Raw genomic sequence first — 26,311 nt, 5'->3', positions numbered from 1 at the left:
AAGATAGAATCTGAGACAAAACACATCCATGGAACCCAGGCTTGGATCATACCTCACCCTCCCTTTTTCTATCACCCCCAGAGAAAAAATTAATTCGGACTTTAACCCTCCTACTTAATTCTCCTGAAATTCTCCCCAAGACATCAAAGCTTTTGGTGGGTTAGGGAAAGCTGGCTGGTCTTTCAGAGAACAGAAAAAGGATCTAGGAGGGCTGGGAATGAGTCTCTCCCAGGCACAGGGCTTGCTGCCTGGGTCTGGGGCATTCCCAGCGTTTCTGTCCTGGGTCTGCATCACCTGGGCAGGCAGGTTATTTTCCTGGGGCAGTGGTTCATTCCGTGAGAAAGGAGCAGGGAAGGAAGGCATCTACTGAAGCCTGACCTGGTTTCCAGCAAGGACCCACCCCAGTCAGTCAGTCAGTCAAGCAGTCAGCCCAAGATTTAGGCCACCCAGGATTTGCACAGTGTTGCCTTGTTACCCAGAGCATCCTACTGATGAGGAAAATAGGTCTTGGATCAAACACACACATCCACACACATTCTTGCCATTCACACTTACACACTCACACATGCAGTCTCTTGTTCATAATCCTATGATCACACTCTGGCCAGAGCTTGGAGCTCTCACTCTTCTCTTCCTCTACCCTCTCTCTGCTGTCCTCCCCAGATCAAAGAAATTCAAGAGAATTTAAGACATAGTTGGAAACATATACACACACACAGGATTCCACCCAGCCCCTAAATGGTGAGGTCAGTCTAGAATCCCAGACTCTGAGGAATCTGAGCAGAAGTGTGGGCAACATGGAGCCAGGTGTGCTTTGCTGTGCTGGGTCTTGGATATGCATGCATCCATTCCCCATGGTTCTATCTGGGCACTGTTTATTAAGGGTCCAAGTTGTTCTTGGGCTGAATTTCGCTATGGGAGATATGGTGCGTGAGCATGCACAGGTGTATGTGTGTGTGTGTGTGTGTGTGTGTGTGTGTGTGTGTGTGAGAGACAGAGAGAGAGTTTGTGTGTGTATAGAAGTGAACTGGAATGTCCAGCTGGCAGGAGGGGTGGGAGGCCATGTTGAGATACACCTGTTGTCTTAGGTCAAGGTTGAGGTCATAGAGAGGCCAAAGCTAAATTCTATTCCAGGTCCCCAAAGGCCAGACAACCCAGCCTTTTCTCCCTCCATTTGGTGGCTCTTAGTCCCATAGTCTCTGTCCTTCTCCCAGCAGCTGTTGACAGAGAGAGGAGCAGGATGGATAGACAGAAGCTTCTGGAGCCAAGGGAGAGTCCTGTCTCGTCATTATTCTGTATCCTTCTCTCCGGTTGTAGAAGGAAGATCCCAAAGTTACATCTTTGTCAGGGAGCAAGGGAGGGGCCCTATAAGAAGTGCGGAGGAAGGAGGGCCCAGAAGTAACCCCCCTCCTTTGCCTCCTCCCTCCCAGCCTCCGCCTTCGTACCTCACACAGACTGCAAAACAACCCAGCTTCTTGCCAAGAGTCAGGCTGACTGCATTTCAGCTCTGGCTGCCTCTGCTTCCTCCTCCCTCTCACTGGCTGTAAACTCAGGGAGGGAGTCTTGACCCCTGCCCTCCCCGAATAGGGATAAACACCAGCAAGTAGAACAAGGGGTGGGCAGGGTGACCACAGCAGCAAGCAGAACTGTAGCTGTCAAACCGGGCAACAAAAGGGAGTGTGCTGACGGGGGTGCTGGGCTGGTGGGGAGCTAGAGGTCATACCAAGGTCCCTGACTTTGAGTCTAGCCCTGGCAGGTCCCTGGGCTCTGGCCCTGGCTCTGATGGAGACTCAGGAATGGCGCAGAGAGCATGCAGTGCCGGACATGGCAGCTCACCTCCCAGTTTTCCCTCCAGAGCCCAGCAGGAGGAGGGAGAGAGGGTGGAGGCTGAGTTCAGAACCAAGTTTTCCTGAAAAGCCTCTTTCCTTGTTTGTCCTAGCCCCTCCCAGGTCCTCCCACGCTCTGCTGCAGCTTCCCAGCTCTGGGCCAAGGGGCCAGGGCAGGCCAGGGAAGAGCCCACTGCCCTCTCTCTCCCACTGTTCTTGGGGGCAAGGGAACAAAGCTAAAGCCCAGGCCATTCTAGGGAGCCCATCTGTCTTCCCCTGGGGGTCAGAAGGCCAGCGAGTGGTCAGGAGAGCTGCCCAGCCGCCTCCCCTTCAGTGATCTTCACAGTCCTCTCTGCTTACTTCCTCACCACCCAGCTTACTCCTTCCTTGGTGTGTCCACACGCCTCCTTTTCTTTACTTTTTCGGTAGCTGTTTCCAGGCATCCATCAATGCTGTCCCAGGAGCTATCTGTGAACAAGTGGAGAAGGGCTTCCTGTGTGGAAAAAAAAAAAGACAACAAAAAAACCCTCCCTAGGAGCAGTGGGACTGAGGAGGGACTAGCAGGAAGCAGCAGGTGGCCCAGGTTCAAGAAGAGGCTCGCAGCTCTCCCCGCAACCCAAGTCCTCAAACAGGATAGACCTCGGGAAATACCTGGCATCCCAGTGGTTAGGACTCCCAGCTCTCACTGCCAAAGGCCCGGGTTCAATCCCTGGTTGGGGAATCCCACAAGCCACACAGTGAGGCCCAAAAAAATCCCCCCAAACAGGATAGACCTTGACTGGAGACCCTTTTTCGCCAATGGGGCAGAGTTGCTCCTCTGAAGGGAGATGCTGGCTGTTTCTAACCCCTATTCAGCGTTTCACTTCCATGTCCGCCCACCTCCTTGATGGTGGTCAAATGAAACTAGCAATGGATGCCTGACCTTGGGCCAATCACTTCTTCTAAGACTTATTTTCCTCGTCAGTAAAGGAGGGAGGGTTAAGATGGTCTTTGTGTTCCCTTCCGTGGAATCCACGCTACCCTGAAGCACTGAGGGTGGGGATGGGGGTGTCACTCTGCCCCCAAGCGCTGACTCACCTCTGGCCCCTTTAGGACTTCAAAGCACTTTCACCACCAAGTTCTCCGCCCTTGTCCTTTTTATTTCCTAGACAAAGGGAAATGACTCACCCCGAAGTCACCTTCAGTGGGTGGGGTGGTGTCATACACGCAAACAGGGAATCCCCAGGGACATCCTCACCACGCCCCCCCCCCCAAGGCAACTCCTTTCCCTAGGGGAGAAGAATGGAACAGGGGCCACATTTTCTTTCCATCTCAGGACTTGGCTCTGCAGCAGAAGTTCAGCTTAAGCTCCTGACTGAGGGGATATTCCTACTTGTCATCTCTCTCGTGTCACCAGTAACCTCAAGGCGAAGTCAGTCCTGCAATCACGTGAAGCCCTCACGTTTGCAAGGTTTGCAGAAAGGGGCTGTTAGCTTTGATCTCCCAGGGAGCGGCCAAGCTTGCCAGCCCCTCCCCAGGAATTCACATGCCTCTGCCATACAGGCTTTCCAAACACGCCACCCTGACTCTCAGCGCACTCCACCCCACAAGGCTCTCAGCTCCTCCCAGGTTCCAGCAAGAGCTTTTGCGAGGCAGAAACGGGGAAATATACGCAGTCCGCCCACTTTGCCAGTGGACTACATATCCCGACAGCCTTGGCTTTACGCAGGCGCACGGAACTCAACGTGCCTGCTGCTGGAAAAGTGTGTCACTGGGGCACGAGGCGCTCCCTGGGATCACATGGTACCTGCTCCAGTGCCGCGTGCGGCCCGGGAACCCTGGGTTGCTGGCGCCTGCGCAGAGCCCTCTGTCCCAGAGAAAAAGGCTGGGGCAAAAGGCCGTTGAGATTGGCAGAGTGAAATACTGCTGCCGAGGGAACGTAGCAGGGCACACGTCTCGCTTCTTTGCGCCTGGGTGCCCCGTTTCTCCCATCACGTACTTACTTCCTGACTGCAACCTCTCTCCCTCTGGGACTTTTTCACCGGGAGCTCCAGATTCCCTACCCTGCAGCGCTGCGGAGCCTTCAGGCAGTGGCACCCCGGGCACTGCAGAGACCCGACCCTCCTTGCTACCTTCTAGCCAGAACTACTGCAGGCTGATTCCCTCCGCCCCCTTCCCCCACACTCTTTTGCTTTTCCCATGCAAAGCAGACCTCCGTTGCCTCAGCGTCCTACCCTTCTGCAGGGCTGCAGTCGGCCACCCCAAGACCTTGCTGCAGGGTGCCTAGGATCCTTATCGTGAGCCGCGGGGTCCACTCCCCGTCCTCGGTCAGTTCCCAGGGGGCGACAGCGGCAATTGTAATCTCCAGTTTGTGTCAAGGTCCAGTTTGAATGACCGCTGTCAGCTGGTGAAGACATGACGACCCTGGACTCCAACAACAACACAGGTACTAAGATTCCTTTGCTACCATCATTCTTTCTCTGTCACTGTCTCCTCTCCTCCATCTACGCCTTTGTAAGGAACTTTGTAAGGGACTGGAGACTCCCTTGGCCTGGGGATATGCTAGCGTGATGGGGGCCATAGGCTGGGATTTCCAGAGCGGGTTGTTCGGCCTGGGAATGCGCCCGGAGGCGCCCCACCATCACCCCTCAGAGCCCCTCTCTTTAGCCTGAAGGACTCGGATCGCGGGGAAGGAGGAAATGGAGAGCGGGTACGTGTGGTGAGATGAACAGTTTACAGGAACTGGGAGTTTTGGAGCAGTGCCCCGAAACGCCCCCATCTGTCCACCCCCTGCAGCTGTGGCATGCCTGGACTTCTCGGAAGGAGGACCCCCTCCTTCCAGTCTTCCTCTTCCCTTAGTTCCTGCAGGCTCGAGGGAACTCGAGAAGCAGTGGGGCGACCTGGGTTCCAGGCAGGAGGGGCTGGGGGGATGGGTCGGATCTCACTGGTGAATCCTCAGTAGGGAGCGGCACTTGAGGAGCCCCACGAGTGGTGCTCTGCCCCAGGAAGGACACCCAGAGCGCCCCGGCAGCCCGGAGCGCTCACATGGCTGCGGAGCCGGGCCCACGTGCTGCGTTTGTTTTCATTCTGCAGAAGCCGTCGCCGCCACCCCATTGGTGGTTGCCTCCCGGCCCCATTACATAATGAGCTCCGCCCCCCCCCGTTGCCCCGGCAACGCGTGTACCCTTCTCTCCTCCCCTTAGTAGTCCTGACCCAGCTGGCTTGAGGGGCCCAGCCCTAGACTGGGACCCCGGACGCCGAGGAGGGGCGGGGCTGGGGGCGGGGCTGCTGCTCCCGATTGACGGGAAGCGGAGAGGGCGGAACCTAGGGTTCTGGGGTTCCTCGTTGGGGAGCCACGTGCAAGAGGCACACGTGGAGCCGGGACGTGAGGGAGGGGAGGGGACTCCGGACGCTCCCGCCCCGCCCCGCCCCGCCCCGCCGAGATCTGGGTGAAGCTGGGCTGACTCACCGCCCCCGCCTGCCTCCTTTTCCTGTCCGCCTGCCCGGCCCCCTCCTCCTTCCCCATAACCGATGCAGAGTAAGACAGAGCCATCCCTGACCTCTCGTGGCCTCCTGTTTACACTCCTCAAGGGGACCTCACATCTAGCCACCCTTCTCCTCACTCTTTTCCTCTTTATTCTCTTTGCACCTACCACACCGTACTGCCTTTAGACTCAGCTTCTCCACATTACAAATTCTTTCTGTTCCCCAAGCATCTCGTTTCTTAGTCCTGCAAACACTGTCTTACGCCTCCTCCCACCAAACAAGAAGCAGTTTGTCTCTTAAGGGCTTCCCGCAGAACAACTACGTCCCAGAAACATAGCTGAAAGGATATTAAGTCTCTTTCATCTTTTTTTTTTTTTTTTTTTTTCCCCACAGAAAGGAAAACTGGGACCCAGAGAGGGGAGTTGATTTCCTCTGGGTCACAAATCAAGTTGGTGGTGATAGATCCAGATCTAAAACTAGACTCTTTTGAGTGTGCCCCACACTTCCAGGTGGAAGTCTCTTCGGATGAGTCTTACTTCTCTTTCGGGGATGACTGAACTGGGTCATGTTCATTTACCACCAAATAAATATCCCATTCCCCCACCTCAGCCCTGAAACTGTAGGAGCTGATCTATTGTGCAATTATTTTACAGGGAACTCGGTTCACCCTGACCAACCTTGAGCTATTTTAGGGTTGCTCTGCCCAGCTTAGTGTGTGTCAGTGGGTGAGCAAGACATGTGCCTCTGTAGACATGGTGGCATGCCCTGTGTCAGCTCACACGTGTCCTGGGATCCTCCCTCCTCCCACCCCATCCATGGCAGGCCATGCGAGGTACTTGGCAAAGGTGTGGCAGGCAGGTCACCTTCTTCTCCTGCTAATGCAATGGGAACACAGCCACTTGGTTGGCAATATAACTAGAGGGCCAAAGTCCCTGAATGGCCAGAGAGCCAAGGTCATTGTCACCAGGCAGAGAGATCTAGAAGGGGGAATTCCAAAGCCTTACGCTGGACAGTTTGTCCTTCACTTCCAACTCCTGCAACTCATACTGTTAAGCCCTTCCTGGGTTCAGGGATAGAGTCCACTCTGACTCTTGATCTTGGAGGCCAGGGGAACAGTACCTTTGGAGAATACGTCTTCCAGTTTTGAGGGAATGTGATTGTTTTGCTCTTGTAAGACCCCCACTCTCCTTACTGTTGGCTAGCTGCCCCTCCATGGTCTCATCACTGGAATGGTCTTGGTATTAAAATCAGCAGCTGGTTTTTGTTTTGTTTTGTTTTTTTTGAAGCCTGGGCATTATGAATGGTTTTCAGCTGCTCATCCCATCCTGAGGTCAGCTGCTGACAATTAAGTCATTAGCTGCGGTTGATATTCTAAAGGAAGGCATCCAGGGCGGGGGTGGGGGGTTGGTACACATGTGAGATACTCACAGAGCATCACAGAGGTCATGCCTCTAGAGAGGTACCTCACACGCCAGGCAGAAGCTGAATGTACCTGCCAAGAGTTGCGGTGGTTGGTTGGCCATGTCTGGTATGTGTTGGGGAGTTGCTTATTGTGGCTCTTCTGGGGACTCCAGGATTAGGTGTTTCACATGGTTAACTTCTGAGTATCCAACAGTGTTTTGGGAGGCAGGTGAGGGATGGGCAGAGTGGTGACCTAGGACCAAAGATATATGGCGGTTGACATGCCTTTCCCTTGGGTTCTCCTGCCAGGTGGCGTCATCACCTACATCGGCTCCAGCGGCTCCTCCCCAAACCGCACCAGCCCCGAGTCCCTCTACAGTGACAGCTCGAATGGCAGCTTCCAGTCCCTGACTCAAGGCTGTCCCACCTACTTCCCACCATCACCCACTGGCTCCCTCACCCAGGACCCAGCTCGCTCCTTTGGGAGCACTCCACCCAGCTTGGGTGACGATGGTTCCCCTTCTTCATCTTCCTCGTTGTCGTCATCCTCCTCCTTCTATAACGGGAGCCCCCCCAGGGGTCTACAAGTGGCCCTGGAAGACAGCAGCCGAGTGTCCCCCAGCAAGAGCGCCAGCAATATCACCAGTGAGTAGATTTCCAGCCGATCTGGGGGGAAGGGAAGGTGTCCAGGCTGAGGTGGGGAGTTGACATTCATGTGACACAGTTGTTCCCAGGACCTACGCTGGCCTCAGGGATTTCTCCTAGAGTTGCACCAGCTGCTGTCAGCCCTGTCTGCTCATTTGAGTGCCCCCTAGATACTGAAGCTCCTCCTCAGTCCCCCCCCCACCCCACCCCCGCCCAATCTCCAGCTCAGAAAACCTCCAGCTCTCTGGCCACTCAGAAACCTGCCCTGTTCACCCACTGCCCCTCTCTTCCCGCAGAGCTGAATGGCATGGTGCTACTGTGTAAGGTGTGTGGGGACGTGGCCTCGGGCTTCCACTATGGCGTGCATGCCTGTGAGGGCTGCAAGGTGAGGCAGGGTTGGGGTAAGGGCAGGTGACCCTCTGCCACAGGACACATAGGCCTGGCCTAGACGGAGATGCTCACTAGCTGCCCCGGCTCCACAGGGCTTTTTCCGTCGGAGCATCCAGCAGAACATCCAGTACAAAAGGTGTCTGAAAAACGAGAACTGCTCCATCGTCCGCATCAATCGTAACCGCTGCCAGCAGTGTCGCTTCAAGAAGTGTCTCTCCGTGGGCATGTCTCGAGATGGTGAGGCAGCACCGTGCCCATGAGCTTCCCCTCACCCTCCCCCTTTCTTCCACTTGGAAGTTTCTGAATTAATCCCTCCCTTAAAAAGGCCCAATACTAGGCATCTCATTTGCATAGGGGATGTCCACATTTCATCGGGCCTCAGGTAAACACACACATCTTTCCCATTAGTCTCTCTGGTCACCTCTTACCGTAATTCCTACTAGGAAAACCCCCTCGATGGGTGTGGCCTTGTGGGTTTTATGTGGAACCCCAAGCTCTAAGGGGCTTGCCCTTTCAGGAGGAAGGAAGAGAAGCATGTGAGTGTTTATTAGAACTTCCTGACACTGCTCTCATCCTGTCACAGCTGTGCGTTTTGGGCGCATCCCCAAACGAGAGAAGCAGCGGATGCTGGCTGAGATGCAGAGTGCCATGAACCTGGCCAACAACCAGCTAAGCAGCCAGTGCCCGCTGGAGACCCCGCCCACCCAGCACCCCACCCCAAGCCCCATGGGCCCCTCACCACCCCCAGCCCCTGCCCCCTCACCCTTGGTGGGCTTCTCCCAGTTCCCACAGCAGCTGACACCTCCCCGATCCCCAAGTCCTGAGCCCACAGTGGAGGATGTAATATCCCAGGTAGCCCGGGCCCACCGAGAGATCTTCACCTACGCCCATGACAAGCTGGGCACCTCACCTGGCAACTTAAATGCCAACCATGCCTCGGGCAACCCTCCAGCCACCACCCCACATCACTGGGAAAGTCAGGGCTGCCCGCCTGCCCCCAATGACAACAACATCATGGCCGCCCAGCGTCATAATGAGGCCCTGAACAGTTTACGCCAGGCTCCCTCCTCTTACCCTCCCACCTGGCCCCCTGGCCCTGCCCATCACAGCTGCCACCAGCCAAACAGCAATGGGCACCATCTGTGCCCCACCCACGTGTACCCAGCCCCAGAAGGTGAAGCACCTGCCAACAGTCTGCGGCAGGGCAACTCCAAGAACGTTCTGCTGGTGAGGGCACTGGGGGTGAAGTGGGCAGGGGACTGGGGAGACTGGATTTAGCACAGGGCCGCTGGGTGTGCCTGAAGGCTAGGTGCAGGGAGGATGCTCAGCCCTGCAGGAAGGGCTCTGCCTGGGAATCCCTGATCTCCACCTGGCACCTGATTGCTACTTTACCTGAAAGACCCATCCTCCAACGCCACAACTCTAACCCAAACAGAATCTGGGGCCCAGCACTGCTGGGGAAGCCTATCTGAGGCAGCCTGACTGATACTCCCCTCCCCAAATTCTTTCCTCTTCCAGGCGTGTCCCATGAACATGTACCCGCACGGACGCAGTGGGCGAACTGTGCAGGAGATCTGGGAGGATTTCTCCATGAGCTTCACACCCGCTGTGAGGGAGGTGGTAGAGTTTGCCAAGCACATCCCTGGCTTCCGTGACCTTTCTCAGCACGACCAGGTCACCCTGCTTAAGGCTGGCACCTTTGAGGTGAGTGACCCTTTGTGCTCCCTGCTCTTGACCTTGGGAAGGATCCAGCAGAAAGGGTGTCTGGGGTGGGCAGGGGCTCTGAAACCTGACTCTTGACGGATGAAGGAAGGGGCAGAATCCCTCCCAGTCCTGCCTATGGATGGCTGGGACTTCTGTCATCTCAGCTGGGGTCTAATTACATCCTATTACCCTAAAATAACACTTTAGGGTACAGCGCTATTCCCGTTCTAGGCATGAGCACATTCACTCTGGTGAAGTGCCTTGCCCAAGGTCACAGGGAGTGACAAGGTTGAGACCCAGATTCAGGCTGGATTCCAAAGCCAGTGGGATGTTCCCCATCCTAACACCTGGCACCGCCCCCACCCCCACCCCCGCCGCATTGCTCACTCAGAAACTAGCCCCAGTCTTGACTGAGAAACCTAAGGCAGCACCAGGAACCCTTTCACAAAACTTTAGGGGAGGGCTTCCCTGGTGGCGCAGTGGTTGAGAGTCCGCCTGCCGATGCAGGGGACACAGGTTCGATCCCACATGCCGCGGAGCGGCTGGGCCCGTGAGCCATGGCCGCTGAGCCTGCGCGTCTGGAGCCCGTGCTCCGCGACGGGAGAGGCCACAACAGTGAGAGGCCCGCGTACCGCAAAAAACAAAAAAGAGAAAACAAAAAAAAACTTTAGGGGCAACTTGGCAATTGCTCCTCCCACTCCACCCAGGATGACTGTCCCCGCTTTAGGTGCTGATGGTACGCTTTGCGTCGCTGTTCAACGTGAAGGACCAGACAGTGATGTTTCTGAGCCGCACCACCTACAGCCTGCAGGAGCTCGGCGCTATGGGCATGGGAGACCTGCTCAATGCCATGTTCGATTTCAGCGAGAAGCTCAACTCCCTGGCGCTTACCGAGGAGGAGCTGGGCCTCTTCACCGCGGTGGTGCTCGTCTCTGCAGGTAGGTCAGGCTCTCGCCTGAGCCTGACCCCGGGAGGAGGCGGACGCAGTTCGATTCAACACACCTTTTATGGAGTACCTACTCTAGGCCAGGCCCTGCACCCGGGCACTGGGGATACAGACATGATTCAGACACAGTCTAGCTCAGGAGACAGACTCATGCCCGACTAATTATAAAACAGTGAGATAAGTGTCACAGTAGAAGCATGAACCAAGGGCTTTGGAAGCACACACAACTATTTCTGCCTGGGGAGCTGGGGAAGGAGGTGACACTTGAGTGGGGCCTCAAAGGACAAGTAAAGATACTGCCAGGCAGAGAGAGGGGGAAGGGCATCCCAGGCAGAGGGAACTACAGAACAAAAAGCAAGGGAGCCTGGGCGTGTTTGGCCTGTTTAGGGAAGGAGAGCGGCCTGGTGGGGTGGGAGGGGGCCAGCCCTGCTGAGCCTGGGCTCCCAGGTCGCACGCACCTCCTGCTCTTGGGTCAGAGGCCTAGGAGAGGGAGTCATGTTCCCCCTCCTCCTCCTTCCCCATCGGCCCTCTGAGGGGCTTCGGGGAGAGGCTGCATGGCCGCCGCCGCGTCCTCGCAGGCCTCCGGGTCCTCCTCGTCAGAGGAGCTCAGGGAGCCTGCCTCACTGCCGTCGTCTTCCCCACAGACCGCTCGGGCATGGAGAATTCCGCTTCGGTGGAGCAGCTCCAGGAGACGCTGCTGCGGGCTCTTCGGGCTCTGGTGCTGAAGAACCGGCCCTCGGAGACTTCCCGCTTCACCAAGCTGCTGCTCAAGCTGCCGGACCTGCGGACCCTGAACAACATGCATTCCGAGAAGCTGCTGTCCTTCCGGGTGGACGCCCAGTGACCCGCCCGGCCGGCCTTCTGCCGCTGCCCCCTTGTACAGAATCGAACTCTGCACTTCTCTCTCCTTTACGAGACGAAAAGGAAAAGCAAACCAGAATCTTATTTATATTGTTATAAAATATTCCAAGATGAGCCTCTGGCCCCCCGAGCCTTCTTGTAAATACCTGCCTCCCTCCCCCATCACTGAACCTCCCCTGCCTCCCCTATTTAAACCACTCTCCCCCCTCTTACTCTCTAGCCCCCCGATTTGTTCTATTCCTGTCTCAAATCCAGTAGTTCACAGCTGAGCTGGCTTCTGTGGTGTGTGCTCGTTCTGGGGGGGCGGGGCGGAAGCATGGCCAAGGCTGGGGACACACCTCTCCACCTGGTCAGTTTGTGGGGTGGGTCCTCGGGCCAGCAGATGGGAGGATACAGGGAAACAGCACACAAGTCTAAGGGGGGGGGTGCCCAAGGGGATTATTTTCATCATATATTTATTACATAAATATATAGTAAAATAGACGAGCAACAATTACCATAAAAATATCTTTCTTTAAAATCCTGACCCAGAACACAACGGGGTGAAAAATCGCACATAACAGACATACTGATTGTCAATGTGGGGCAGGAGTAGGAGCCCCCCAAGTCACCCCTACTGGCCCCACCCCTCCCTGGGGAAGGGACCTACCTCCTTCCCTGTTTCTGGCCACAGCCCCCCTCCCCCCACCCCAGCACCAGCTTCTCATACATTCAGTAGCGCCTGCAAGGAAGTGTCCCCCTCCTCCCACCCAGGAGTTCCCAGGGCAGGAATTACTGTCCCCCTTATGGACGGTGTCTGTGTCACACGCCCTGCCCTCTCCCAGCCCTGTAGACCCGCCACCAGGGGAAGGGGTAGGGGCTCCTCCACCCCCACCCTCCCCAAGTCTGAGCAGGGAGGAGGCTGGATGAGGTATGTGTGTTATGAGTGATGGGAGGGGGAATACTGAGATGGAGAGGCGGGTGGTGGGGGTGGGGTAGTGGTCATGGCTCTGGCACCCCCTTGTCCTGGCCTGGCACCCTCCTCCCACCAACACTGCACCTGCTGCCCCACTCTGCCTGCCCTAGTGCCCCGGGCCAATACTGGGGGAGGCATGCTAAGCACCCACATCAAGGCCATCCCCCTCATTAGCACCAATGGCCCCCAGGAGAGGGCCCTGTCCCTCACTTCCAAAGCAGGGACTGGGACAGCTGCCTCTCTAGAGCAGGTGCGTGGCGCTCCTGAGTCCCCCCGGCTCCTCCCCCACCACGTGTACTTGCTCACACATTCACACAGAGAAACGCACACATACACCCCACGTCACTGAGAGTGGGGGGAGGGGTCGGGGGTTCCGGGGAGGAGTGGGGGATCACAGCTCATATGATTGGGGAGAGGGAGGGGGAGGGGGGGATTCCCAAGTGCCTGTAAGAGGCCAAGCCTCTTGAAGGCCTTTTCTCCACCATGGGCATGGCTGAGAATGGGAACGGAGGGGTGGACGTGGGGATGGAGGGATAGAGAGACTGCAGACAGGTCAGGAATTCCACTGGGCCCCCAGGGGGTGGGAGGAGGGTACAAGAGGGCTTATCCATGGGACTGGAGTAATACAGGAATTAGTACCCCAGGAGAGAGAGAGGGTAGAGACGGACAAGGACAGCACGGGCAGCCCACGAGCCCAAGGGGGGCTGGGCAGGCACATGCACAGGTGATAGCAGATGCTCTTCTAGGCCCTCCAGCCCTGTCAGAACACCTGAACAGTGGGGGAAGGACATGCCCTGATGGGCAGCATAGCATTGCCTTCCCGTGTGTGTGTGTGTGTGTGTGTGTGTGTGTGTGTGTGTGTGTGTGTGAAGGGGCTGTGGCAGGCTGAGGGTCAGGGTGGGGTGGCAGGTTCCCCACTGCTTAAGACATTTTTGCCCCAATAGTGCAAAGCGCAGGAAGCCCTGGCACCCCTCCCCCCGCCCCCTGCCCCATTCCCCATGGCTTCCGGGGGCATCTGTGTCCACCCATCCATCCCTGCCGACATGCAGCCAACCCACAAACAGCTGCACTGGATCACAAAGCAGTTCCTTTCCCCACACTTCCATCTTGGTCCTCCTCTCCCCACACCTCTTCTACCCCCAGCATCCATAACACTCTGCTTTCCTTGGCTACACCTTGTCCTTCCGCGGATCTCAACGGCATCGGATTAAGAAAATACTAGTGCCATCTGCCTACACAGAAGAAATCTTCTCACTTCTCCATTGCCACCATGGTAACGGAGAAGGGAAGAGACAGGTAAGAAAAGCATGCTGAGCACTCTCGGGCTCAGTGCCTGACTCTCTGGGACCCACCACCCGGGTTCTAAGAGGTGCAATGGCTCCCTCAGGCCCTCAGCACATTCACTCCGTTGCTGGAAGAGGACAGGCCCCTCTTCCACAAAGCAATGAGAAGGAATCAGCACTTCTGTAACATTCTTGCCAAAAATGTACAACCTCAATGTAGTCACAAGAAAATAGCACCCAAACCCAAATTAAGGGACACTCTGCAAAATACCTGACCAGTACTCTTCAAAAGTGTCAAAGTTGTGAACAACGACAAGGAAAGACAAAGAGTGTGACACAGATTGAAGGGGACTGAGGAGTTGTGACAACTAAATGCAATAAGGGATCCCGGATTAGATTCTAGAACGGAAGAAATATTAGTGGAAACACTAGTGAAACCGAATCCAAGTCTGCCGTGTAGTTAATAGTTAATAATGTTGCACTAATGTCAGTTTCTTGGTTTTGATCATTGTACTGTAGTCACGTAAGCTATTAAATTAGGTGAAATCGGGGGAAGGGTATACAGGAACTCGCTGAGTTATTTTTGCAACTTTTCTATTATTCTAAGATGATTTCAAAATAAAGCGGTTTAAAGAATTTTTTTTAAGGCAAAGCACTTCTTTTCTCTCTTAGTCCTTGTCGTTCTTTATTGAAAGCTTTAAGCCTCAAGATGAGCAATAGCTAGCACAGTGGTCTTTACTACCTGGGCGCACCAACGATCAAAGAGACAAGATCCTTAAGGCCAAAGGCCACAGCCCTGCCATTCGGGTAGGTGGTCCTCACTGGCCCTGGGCCTGAGTCCCCTCCTAGTGGCTGTCCAGTGGGACCTGGGTGAGGATTGGGCATCTCCAGGGAGCCCGAGGCTCTGTTGCAGCATCTTGGGGGAAGCTCAGGAGAGGTCTGTGGGATTAACTTCCCCGAAAAGCCACTGGACTCACACCCAGTTTGAAGACAGCAGGATCTCGCCTTGGATTATTCCTGTGGTCTGGGTTTCTCTCTTCAGGCAGTCCTCCAGGAGGAGAGGGAGTGAAGGCAAAGCACCCTTAATTCCCTAATTCTTTCCAGAGATGATTCAGGTTTTTGCAGCTTCATTAGCATTTGCAGATAGAAATACATTTTAAGTGGCATTATGCTAAGTAATTATTCTTACAGGATGTGAAATTAAACACATTTTACTCAGCATGAAATTATTCCTGCCATGTACAGAGTTTGGTGACAGCTTGAGAGTTGGGACAGTGGGTTGCACGAAGGAGAGAAGCAATCTGTGTATTAAAAAAAAAAAAAAAGGCCAACCCAAAATATTCCACCAAAGGAAAGTCCTTGTAGCAAAATAATTTTGGCTGGATGGAATATTAAACCTGCTACTATAAATTTCACGCCTTGCATTCTTAAAGCAGATGCAGAGGGATGATGCCAAAAATTAATTGGAAATAATGCGACTTGTCTTGTGTACTCTATCCAGTAGAGGGCATAGCAGATAAGCATTGTGTGTGTTGGTGACTTAGTGACTGATAAGGCTTGTTTGTAATTGCTTCTGTAAAGATATGTAGCAGCATGCTTGGTTGCTTATTTACATTTAGGAATGTGGTTCGGAATAGGAGGTTTAGATTTATAACTTTGTTTTTGTCTGTCAGCACATGGGAGACTTTGGGTCGTCGTGAGCATTATATTTACCAATGCGTAATGTTAAATTGCTGGATTTAATTGTTACAGTACAGTGAATTATTCTATTATTTCTTACTTTTTTATCCTAAGGAAAATTCAAACTTTCCAGGCTTTAGGGCAGGATAAAATGGCTCTGAGCATGTCAATGTCTCAAGAGCACATTATTTTCTTATTGGATTGTATTAACTTTACAGATGGAAATTTGAAGGAGAATTAGAAGGCTTAGAGATGGGAAATTTGGAGAAGAAAAGAATAATGTCTTAAGATTTCTGGAGGGGTTAACTGGTAAGTCATTTTGAAAGCTGCTGATGCTAATGCTCATAGCAAGAGACATAGCAGACCCTAAAATTATCAGGAACGAGGCACAGAACTGCTAAGAAAGAAGAGAATCTTGTGTCACACTCAGAATTGCCAGAGGATTATTCAGGTTTTCTGTCTCTGTCTCAGTCTCTCCCTCCCTCCTCCTCTCTCAATACCTGCTATAACTGGCACAGATTTTTCTTCTGTAAACTCCTAATAGGGCAACTTTCCATGATCTAGGCAGAGGGTGTTTGGCAGTTCCACTTAGTTTAAAAAACAAACACAGCCTCCCGCCTCAGATGCACGTATTTGGACCTGAAAGGACAGCAACATGACATATATAAACAAACATTCATCCATAAGCACTCTAATTTGCAGCTGAACGGAAAGCTGTGGGAATAAACCACAACATAATAAAACCTAGCAGACAATAACGTTAAAAGGAAAACGGCACAGGCCCGCCTCCTGCCAGGGAACCGGCTATTTCCTGAGGATCAAGCGGCTGGGAGGCGGCAAGCACAGGTGTCCTGTCCACGCCGTGGGATCGGATCTCGGCCAGGCACCAGCCGGCTGGGCTGGAGTCCTGGCCGTCACCGCCTCCGCCACCACCACGGACGCCCCTTCCTCCACCTTTACCCCCAGAGCTCTTCCCCACCATTTCGCAGGCTTCCACGCAATCCCCAGGTCAGAAGTGCCCCTTTGGGAAAACGAGCTGGGGAAGAAACTCACCACAGTGCTGGCTTCTGAGTCGGGGACGAGGAGTGTGGGCTCCAGGGTGGCAGGAGACTTGCTGTGTGCCCGTTTTTGTACCATGAGCAAGTATTGCCTAATCTTAAAAGTGTAGAGAAACGGAACCTGAACCTAAGAGAGATGAAGAGAGACTTGCCCGTTCTCGGACGTGCTCTTGTTCTTGGACCTGCTCGTGTTTACTGTCTCCTTGCCACATTGTCTTTCTCCCCTTGTGCTTTTCATAAAGGAACAATGAGTCTTTCTCCCCGGGACAGACTCTACTGCAGATCTTGTTATTTCTCCTTGGAAACTTTAATTTGTTGTTTATAGCAGTCTGTTTCTTTACAAATGGACTCCTCCCTTGTGTGTGTGTGTGTGTGTGTGTGTGTGTGTGTGTGTGTGTGTGTGTGTGAAGGGGCTGTGGCAGGCTGAGGGTCAGGGTGGGGTGGCAGGTTCCCCACTGCTTAAGACATTTTTGCCCCAATAGTGCAAAGCGCAGGAAGCCCTGGCACCCCTCCCCCCGCCCCCTGCCCCATTCCCCATGGCTTCCGGGGGCATCTGTGTCCACCCATCCATCCCTGCCGACATGCAGCCCTGAGCCCAGGGCCCTCTGGTCTGCTCCGTCCCTCCCCCACCCTCCCCTCCCCCACCCTCAAAGGGCTACCTCCTCCCTCCCTCTCTCCCCTGCGGAGTGGGCGATAGCCAAAGGGAGGAGGAGGGCAGCTCACCCAAGTGCAGACCAACAGAGCACTCCTCACCAGGAGGGTGGGAGGTGGCTCAAGCCAAAGTCCCTGAATTAGAGAAAAGAAGAGGGGAAAGGGGTTCCAGGGGCACAGGGGTGGCTGGCCTAAAGAGCTTCAAAGAAAAAAGGAGGAGCACCAACCACCCCCTCCCCCGGGGCTTCGACTAAGTGCCATTTATCTAAGCACCCCCATTCCCGTGCCTGCCTGCCCAGAGTCTGGGATAGTGCATCGAGTAGGAGTGGAAAGGAGGAGGGCAGGGGTTAGAGAGAGCCCAGCAGACAGATGGAAACAGGGGCCTAAGGGGGTGGAGGCTCTGGGAGAAGCTCACAGCACACACCCCCCACCCCCACCCCCCCGCCCCCAGGGCAGCAGCATCTGGATCGTAGCTAATACTGCAGGATGTTGAGGAGGGCGGGACCTTGAGCCACAGTTTTTCCTGTGTGGGTGCCACGATGCGGAAGGAGTTGGTGGGGGGCACAGGGAGAGGCCCCTGGGGCTGGGCACTTGAAAGGGGAGCTGTGCGGGCAGCAGGGCAGGCTGGTGAGGGGCCAGTTGGCATCCAGCATGAGAGGTAGATGGAACTCAGCGGGCACGAGTGGCAGAGAGCAGAGGGAGTACTGGCGTGGGGGTGCCAAAGGGGCACAGAGGGAGGGGCAAGGCAAGGGGGGGTGGCCAGGACCCTGTTGTATTAACTCACAGCTCTGATCGGCAGCCCTACCCCTGGGGACCTGGTGCGGGGGGCAGTTCTCTCTGATTTGGGGGGAGGAGGGGCAGCTCTCAAAGTGCTTGGGGGTGGGGGGGTCCTCCCCTCTGGCCAGCCTCAGTTAATAACTTAATATCATCTCTCTATCAATCGCTCGCTCTCTCTTTTTTCTCTTTTTTTCCTCTATTACTTCTTCATTTATCTTCTCTCCGTGCCTGGTTTCCAAAGTGCAGTTAGAATGACTGTAATTTTTAACCTCCAGGGGAGGAGCCAAGCCAAGCCTTTCTTTGCACCCAGGCATCTGGGGAAGCAGAGAGGCCCTTAGCCTGGAGGGGGAACCTAGGCCAAGAGACTGGGCGGGGGGCTCTCTCTTGCGTGTGTGTAGGGGGTGAGTTGAGGGCATCTTCCCCCATCCCACATTCCTCCGTCCCCTACGGTCAAGATGGCTTGTCCCCTCTTAGCTCTCCCTCCCTTCTCCTACCTTCTCGGAGGACGGGGTCCTGGGAACTGCAGGACACGGTCCTCCCCGCCCCCTGACCGCCCCCGCCTCCCACACTGTCCTTTTCATAGCAAGTTCATTTGTTTGCCCTGCCCCAGGGCTGGAGGTTCTGAGGAGGGACGGGGCAACGCGGGGTATGTGTGTGTGTGTGTGGGGAGCTGAATCTATCCGAGGACGAGAGGGAGGAGAGAAGAGGTGTGGGGGTCTCCCTCAGCCCCCAGCTCTGCCCCTTCTCTCCAGGCTCCTCCCCACCAGCTCCGCACACCCTCTGGCCGCCTGAGGCTTTAGACTTCCTGATCCTCAAAGACCTCGAGGAAGAGTGGGGGGAAGAGTTCGGTGGGGCACTCGACTTTCATGTGGAGGAAGCGGCTGGCGTGGCAGGCCCCGATCATGCGGAGGTCAGTCACCTTCATCAGCAGCTTGGGCCAGAAGTGCGGAATGTTGTGTTTGCGGTGGTTGACGTAATGCTCGAACGCCAGCAGGTACGCCTCCTGACTCTTCTCGATCTTGTCCACACACAGCAGGCCCGAGCGGTCTGCGGGGAAGGAGGGGCAGGCGGGTGAGTGGGCGGAGGGGGGCAGAGGCGGAGAGGCTGGGGGAGAGGGAAGAAAAACACGTTCTGGGCAAGTGTAGGGGCAACCGCAGGGCAGAGGGAGGGGACCAGGGGGTGGAGGGGCAGGTAAAGAGGACAGAGGGCAAGAGGTAGGCCTGGAAAGAGAGGAGACCTGGAGACAGGGCAGGACTAGCGGACAGAGAGATGGGGTGGGGAGAGCAATACAGAGGGAGTTAGGGGCAAGAAAGGGGGACTGAGGACAGAGGAGGGATGGGGGAGAGAAGGTGGATGGGAGCAGAGTAGGGGATGGGGAACAAAGGGGTCTGGGGGAGACAGAGAGCAGGTGGGGGCAGAGAGAATCAATGAAGCCAGGAGAGGAGTAGAGGAGGGACTGGGAGGTAAGAGATGGGCCTGGATATCAGAATGGAGGGGGGATGGGTGACAGAGCAGGGGACCGGGGACAAAGGGTGGGCCTGGGGACAGAGAGGTAGCTTTGTGGAGCAGAGAGACCACGGGGTTAAAGAAGGAGCGTGACAGGCCCAGGGCCCAGCCAAACTCTGGGCTCCTGAAAGCTCCCGAGCCCTCCCAGCCAGGCCTCGGTACCTGTTGACATTAGCAGCACAGCCTGCAGCAGAGCCACTTCCGTGTCATCCAAGTTAAAGGCAGAGAGTGACTTGCCCAGTTCAAAGATGGCATCGGAGACGACACCCAGGCCGCCATTCTTGAGCTGCTCCCGCTTGACAGCCATCTCCCCGCTCAGTGTCAGGGTGTCGCTCTCGGGGTCATAGCGGACAGCCGCCCGCAGGGACATGATCTCCATGCAGCACCCCTTCAGGAGGATGATCTGGTCTTCGCAAGGCAGCTGCAGAACCACAGGGACACTCAGCAGGCCCCTCCCCATAAGCATCCCCCGCGGGTGCCCCCTGGGAGCCGCAAGGCCACCACGGGCCAGGAACGTGTGCTCTGAACAGCTCCCTTGCAATGTGCGATGGATCTGCCCTGTCTCATTAAGCCTCCCAACTGTGCCTCTGAGTTAGGTCCCGCCAGTACCTCCATGCCCACCGCAGATGAGCAAAGGGAGATATAGGGAGTTAGGCCACGTGGCCAAGGTCACAAGCCAGTAGGGCAGCCTGTTCCCAGAGTTAGTGCTCTTTAAAGTAAGGAGAACTTCCAGAGTCAGGATGGCTGCGTAGACTTCGGGGGAGACAGGAAGGGACGGGCTGGGGAGACTGGGCCCGTGGAGCCTGCTGGTTCTTTAGGGATCAGCTCACCCTGTGCATGCGTGTGTGTGCGTGCGTGTGTGCGTGTGTGTGTGTGTTGGGTGTGTTGACCTACAGGAATTGCTCCCCATCCAGAGAGCTTCAGATGAGCACGAGCTGGGACTGGGTGACCTGGGGAGCAGCCCGAGGTCTCCCTCCAGAGTGGCACCGTGTCTCTCCTCCCATCTGCCACTCACCTCAGAGAACATGGGCAGTTTTTTGGCAAAGTCCACCACGCGGGTGATGGCCGGGGTGATGATCTTGGTAAACTCGCTGAAGGCCTCAAGGTCCACCTTGTCTCCGTCCGGCATGGAGACGATGGGTGACTGGCCAATGTCATCCGGCTAGAGGGAGAAATGGGGGTCAGCTGGGGCTGCAGACCCCTTTCAACCTCTCACCGAGGCTCCCTGCCCACCAGGGGGAGCTCCAAGGCAGCTTGGGGAGGCGGGGCCACTAGCACCTGGGGACAGCTGTGTCCCAACCCAGGCCTAAGGCTTCTCCCATCTTGGGGCAGAGAATACACCAGCATCAGAGCTCCAAGTTGGCTAATAATCACAAGGATCATAGTAGCAGTAGAGGTAATGTCATAACAATAGAAGCTAGATTTACTGAATACTTAACATGTAACTAAGCATTAAGCCATGTGTTTTACACATACTATCTCATTTAATCCTCACCAAGACTTATCACCATTAGTTGATGTTATACTTATCATCATTTCACAGATGAGGAAACTGAGACAGACTGCAGCTAAGTAATAAGCCCAAGGTCATGTGGCTAGTAAGTGGTAGAACCAGGATTTGAACATGGGCAGTCTGATCCCCAACAAGTTACACACACACGTGCTTGGTATCAGAGTCAGTGCTCCTAAGAGCGTACAGTTCCACACGCGGACACACTCCACCAGGGGTTTTCTGCCTTCCCCACCATACACAACCAACTAACCATCTCCTCCCAAGCTGACCGTTTACTTGGCACTCAGTTTTGCCGGGGCCTAAAACAATGCCCAGCAACCAAGAGGTACCCCAAAATACTGCTACATGACTGTGTCCTCACCCTTCCTCCCAGTCACTGTGGGCGGGAAAAAGAGGAGAGCTCACCTCCGTTCACTGGAAATTCGATGAGGAGGGCAAGGCCCTGCCCTCATGGAGCTCCCAGTCAGATGGAAAAGGCAGGACCCTGATAGCAGCGACACATACACAGGTGTACGAATCAGCACTGTCAAGTTGTGGAGACTATCAGCCTTGGGTCAGACTAAACTAAGAAGGCTTTCTAGAGGAGGCAAGATTCTGAGTTCACTCTCCACTCCTGGCTACCTGGCTGCCGCTCCCCCGTGCTCCCTCTCTCCTTACCAGGAATTTCCGCCTCTGTTTCCAATGGCTGCCCTGGGCATTTGTGCTGCGATGGGCCTCCGTGGCAACGTGGATCAGGTCCCACTCTTCGGGAGTGGGCTCTGGTCGCTGCTGCAGTGATCGGATCATCTCCTCCTTCCGCCGCCGCTCCCGGTTCTGCTCAATCAGCTTGCGTTTGGCCACCCGCTTCGAATCATCTAGAACCACTGTCAACAACAGACAGATACAATGCCCTTTGCATGGCACACTCCATAACCCACTCAGAAACTACGCTTCCCAGTAGGCCAAGAGAGGCTAAGTGACTTCCCAAATCACCTAGCAGTCGGGTGGCACAACCTGGATCCTGAATGATCACTGAGACCACATCAACTCCAATTTGGGCTGACCCAGAGGAAGACCGTGTTCTGATCTAAAGGGTTATGGTGACAGTAGTTACTAGAAGACTGTGCCATCCAATCCCTAGCTAATGAAAAATGCCCTCTCTCACCCAGAAGTGGGGTGCCTTCTCTAGTAGTCAGAGACACTGTGCTCTGGGGGCGGGGGGGGGTACTCAGGACTTACTTCTAGCCAACAATTCTAAGGCCCTGGAGCGGTGAAAGGCAGGCAGGCACTGGGGCCCATGCCCAGAGTCCAGAGAGGGATCCTGTTTCCTTTTCTTCAGGGATGAGGGCAGCAGGGACCAACATTCTGAATATTCATCCTGCCACCAGCCTGACCCAGACTGTCCCTCTGCTCTGTGGGTACCTGGAAGGGAGCTGCCGTGTCTGAACGCCCCCCCCCCCCCTCACAGCTGCCTGGCCCGCTGCCCCCACCCATCCCCTTACAGTCCATGGCCATGCCCACAGCGATGCACTTCTTGAAGCGGCACAGCTGGCACTGATTGCGGGTGATCTTGTCAATGACACAACAGCTGTCATATTTGCACGAGTAGGTGGGGTGGAGGTTCTTCTGGATTGTGCGGCGAAAGAAGCCCTGGAGTTGGGGGAGGGCAGGGAGACGGAGCATGTTGTGATCACAACCCTCCCTTCCTGAATCAACCGTGCAGTTCTCTGGGGTGGGGATGGGGGGCGGGCTGGGGACCTAGTGAGGGAACCTGGCATCCTCTCGACACAGCAAGCCCAGCATCACTGGGCTCTGCCAGGACTTAGAAATACACATCCTCAGCCCCCCAGCTGCCTAGGGGCCGGGGTACACGAGTAGGGGTGGTGGCAGAGTTAAGGATGGTGACCGCAGTTAGGAGATTTGAGCCTGGGATGGTGTGAAGTGCTAAGAGGCCTGAAGGAATAGCCGCTTTGGACACCAATTAATACCCGATTTTCCATCTTGTTAAACGACTCTAAAAACAACACTGGCCCCCAAACCATTCTCATACATGCTGCCTGTTGCCCATGCAGGTGGAATTCATGAAATGGGGGGGCGGGGGGTCAAAAAGTTAAGAAAAGGCATTGGGTATGAACTCTACTAGCATGAAGAGAATATTTTCAATTTTATATACAGAGTTTAGTCTTTGCTTTAAAGGAAAAACCTCAAGACTCAAGATGGCAGTGATAATGTGAAAAGCTAATGTCTGTTGCGTACTTACTCCGTGTCGGGCACTTATAAGCCCTTTCTTTCCTGTATCATCACATTTAACGCTCATGTCAACCCCATGAGGTAGGAACTGTTATTATCTCCATTTTGCCGACTAAGAAACTGCAGCTTGGAGAGATTAAGCACTTTGCTCAAAGTCATATGGCTAAATGGGCAGCAGAGACTCAGAACTGGACCTGAGGTATAAGATACAAGGTCTGAGCTCTCAGATTTTTTGGGGGTGCAATTAAAATCACCTTGGGTAGCCATCAAAAAATACGGACTCTTGGGCCTCACGCTAGACCTATAACATCAGGCTCTCTAGGAGTGGGAAGGCATCTCTGTCCTTTCAGGATGCCCCGCTGGGACTCAGATGTTCTTGAGGGTGAGGTTCCTTGTTCTATATTACACTGCTGGCATTGCTTGCAGGAACACTGCTAGGGGACTCTACATCCCTGGTGGTCTTGGTCTGACTGACACCAGGAAAGAGAGGAACTTAAAGCCTTGACACATTCTTAAAGCTTTCTGTTTCTTGAAAGGTCTTACACTGTCAAAAAGTGATGATCCTGGGAAAACCATGTAGGCTGAAATGTCCAAAGTGAGATCTAATTAAGCCTCTCCAAGTCACAGACCCCCTCTGCCCAGGGAGACTCTGCCATCCTCTTCTCTGGGCTCCGCCATGCCCCCCAGCACTGGTTCTCACCCTTTCAGCTGCAGTGGAAGCAATCCCAGGCAGATTCCACCATAAAACATTCTGATTGAGTAGGGTTGGGATGAGGCCTTGGGATCTGCACTTAACAAGTACTGCAGGTGGTCCAGGAACTACATTTTGAGAAACACTGATGTTCTTTAACTGATGTCAGTCTTTCTCTGGCAGGCTGTGAGCAACTGTGAGCGCATATACTGCACATCTCACACTTAATACATTGAATGGATGGATGAAAGGAGACATTTATTGAGTGCTTCTTTTGTACTTGGCACCGTTTTAAGTACTCTATGTGCATTATCTCATTTTATTCTTCTAGCAACTCTATGAAGTAGGTGGTATGTTTATCCCCATTTTATAGATGAAGAAACTGAGGCTCAGAGAGATTAGGCATCTTACCTATGAGTGGCAGAGCAGGGATTATGAATGAACAAATGAATGAATGAATGAATAAGAGAAGAGAAATGAGGATATAACAGGTGGGCTTTAGCTTACATGTGCATAGAGCTGTCTGTTGTGCCAGGTGCTGAGGGACTTAAAGGGAATGTGATGGCAGCGGGGGAGGGGGAGCTCAGGTGGTGGGGGAGGGGCAGGAGCTGGCTGGTCCATACCTTGCAGCCCTCACAAGTGATGCAGCGGTAGTGATAACCGGTTGCCTTGTCCCCACACACGACACACTGCTCGTCTTTGTCCAGGTAACTAGGGATATACCCTGGGAGGGAGGAAGGGAGGCAGGCAGGCAGGCATGGCTTGGGTCCCCAGCAGAGAGGCTCCTACACTTTCTCCATCCCCCAGCTTTTCCTTCCTGGCCCATCCCCTAGCCCAACCTCCCTGAAGGGTTCTCTGTCTCCATGTATAATCCTGGAGACACATCAGAGGTCACCTTGTCCATCCCCTTCCCTAAGAATATGGAGAATCCAGTTCTTCTGACTGCCCCATTCAGGGCTTTTCTCTTGCTGCATGCCAGGGCAGGGGATATGGGAGAAGGAGAAGCAAATGTCAGAGCAGCTCATCTTGGGGACCTCGGGCAAGGGGGTTATGGGGGAAGGGAAGAGGCCCTTCCTGACCTAATCCATCCTCAAAGGCTGGAGCGTGCCCCAGATCACCCCTCTCACCCCAGACAAGTCCATCCCACGCTCTCCAGGAGGCTCTCCCCATGGGACACAGGAACTGCTGGTATAGGCCCAGGCCCTGGAATTGTCCTGGCCTGGTTATGTCGGGTTGAGGGTGGGAAGGAAGGGCACACGCAGCCAGGCTCACCTGACATGCTGGTTTTCAGGGAACATTGGCCGTTCTTTCTTTTTCGCTTTCCATCTGGTGACCTGGCACTGGATGGGGGCAAAGTGGGCCGAATCAGAGATAGTCCTTGGGCACCCCCCTTCTCATCCAATAGGCTGAAGTCATTCCCCAGGCCTGACTCCCTCCTTCTTGTGTCCTCATCCTACCTCCCACCCCCAGGTCAACTGACAAAACTGAGAAGGGTCCAGCTATCTGGAAGCTTTGGGGAGAGAGATAAAGGGCTTGGCTGGGGCACAAGCATGTTCTAGGGCCCCAACATACACACACACACACACACACACACACACACACACACACACACACACACGAGCACACCCATAATCTATAAGATAGCCACATATTTAAGCCTTCAGTACATGACACATATGCAGAAAGAATCTGCAGGACATGCTTAAAGCTATTAACCTTTAGAACACACACAAATATGTGCAACATAAGACCAGCACACACGAACAACTATGCTGCCCTCAGTATAAACCCAAGCACGGTAAACAAGCAGCAGGCTCTACTATCTATATCTATGCAACTTTCAAGGCTTTCTCAAATGTGTTATATGACCTCTAGGATATGCCCACATGTTACACAACCCTCTAGACGGGCACCTAATAATACCATGCCCCTCCCCCCAGTGAACATGTGACTTGATTTCCAGGTCATGCACACACACTAAATAACCACAGTGGGACTTCCCTGGTGGTGCAGTGGTTAGGAGTCTGCCTGCCAACGCAGGGGACACAGATTCGAGCCCTGGTCCGGGAAGATCCCATATGCCGTGGAGCAACTAAGTCCGTGCACCACAACTACTGAGCCTGCGCTCTAGAGCCCACGAGCCACAACTACGGAAGCCCGCGTGCCTGCCACAGCTACTGAGCCCACATGCCGCAACTACTGAGCCCGCATGCTACAACTACTGAAGCCTGCGCGCCTAGAGCCCGTGCTCTGCAACAAGAGAAGTCACCGCAATGAGAAGTCCACGCACCGTGACGAACAGTAGCCCCCGCTCGCCACAACTAGAGAAAGCCCACGCACAGCAACGAAGACCCAACACCAGCCAAAAATTAAAATAAAAGTAAAATAAATAACCACAGTGGACCACTAGAACCTAGACCCAAGAATATGAGAAAAGGATGGGACTCCCAGAGCCACCCAGTCCATGGCCTCCCTTTAACAGAGCAGCAAACCTAGGCCCCACTTGTGCCTGGTGACACTGTGGCTGGAGTCAGAGCCAGGACGAGGACGCTGGGCCCAAGTAAGGTATTAGCAACCCTCAGCCACTGCACACATATGTTGCCAGCCTCTCCACATACATGTTACATAACCTTGGCACACACAGGTTACATAAGCTTTCTACATGCATGCACGGATTGTATAACCTCCCACACCCACCCTGTGTGTGGCATGTTGCAGGGTCCTCCCCCC

General features: G+C 54.5%; 2 protein-coding genes across 3 annotated transcripts in view; one reads left to right on the top strand and one right to left on the bottom strand.

Annotated features, from left to right (window-relative positions):
- Positions 1-3,579: 3,579 nt before the first annotated feature.
- Positions 3,580-11,516, top strand: NR1D1 (nuclear receptor subfamily 1 group D member 1). Its single transcript, XM_007465184.1, has 8 exons — positions 3,580-4,251; positions 7,002-7,337; positions 7,634-7,722; positions 7,820-7,964; positions 8,311-8,954; positions 9,246-9,431; positions 10,159-10,369; positions 11,022-11,516. The coding sequence occupies exons 1-8, from the start codon at positions 4,221-4,223 to the stop codon at positions 11,219-11,221; spliced, it is 1,842 nt and encodes a 613-aa protein (XP_007465246.1). The 5' UTR covers positions 3,580-4,220; the 3' UTR covers positions 11,222-11,516.
- A 6,321-nt stretch (positions 11,517-17,837) lies between these two features.
- Positions 17,838-26,311, bottom strand: part of THRA (thyroid hormone receptor alpha) — a 21,170-nt gene continuing 12,696 nt past the window's right edge. Inside the window, exons 3-9 of one of the 2 annotated variants that reach the window (XM_007465185.1) lie at positions 24,854-24,921; positions 24,205-24,305; positions 22,143-22,290; positions 21,319-21,524; positions 20,164-20,310; positions 19,311-19,569; positions 17,838-18,689 (exon numbers count right to left, since the gene is read on the bottom strand). In XM_007465185.1, the coding sequence (XP_007465247.1) occupies positions 18,439-18,689; positions 19,311-19,569; positions 20,164-20,310; positions 21,319-21,524; positions 22,143-22,290; positions 24,205-24,305; positions 24,854-24,921 (1,180 nt within the window). In that variant the 3' untranslated portion in view covers positions 17,838-18,438. The remainder of the gene's footprint in view (positions 18,690-19,310; positions 19,570-20,163; positions 20,311-21,318; positions 21,525-22,142; positions 22,291-24,204; positions 24,306-24,853; positions 24,922-26,311) is intronic. The other variant, XM_007465186.1, reaches the window with a different exon arrangement.

The sequence above is a fragment of the Lipotes vexillifer genome, unplaced genomic scaffold (genome assembly GCF_000442215.2).
Source record: "Lipotes vexillifer unplaced genomic scaffold, Lipotes_vexillifer_v1.1 scaffold591, whole genome shotgun sequence".
In the NCBI taxonomy this organism is placed as follows: domain Eukaryota; kingdom Metazoa; phylum Chordata; class Mammalia; order Artiodactyla; family Lipotidae; genus Lipotes; species Lipotes vexillifer.
This window is presented reverse-complemented; position numbering and strand designations above follow the sequence as displayed.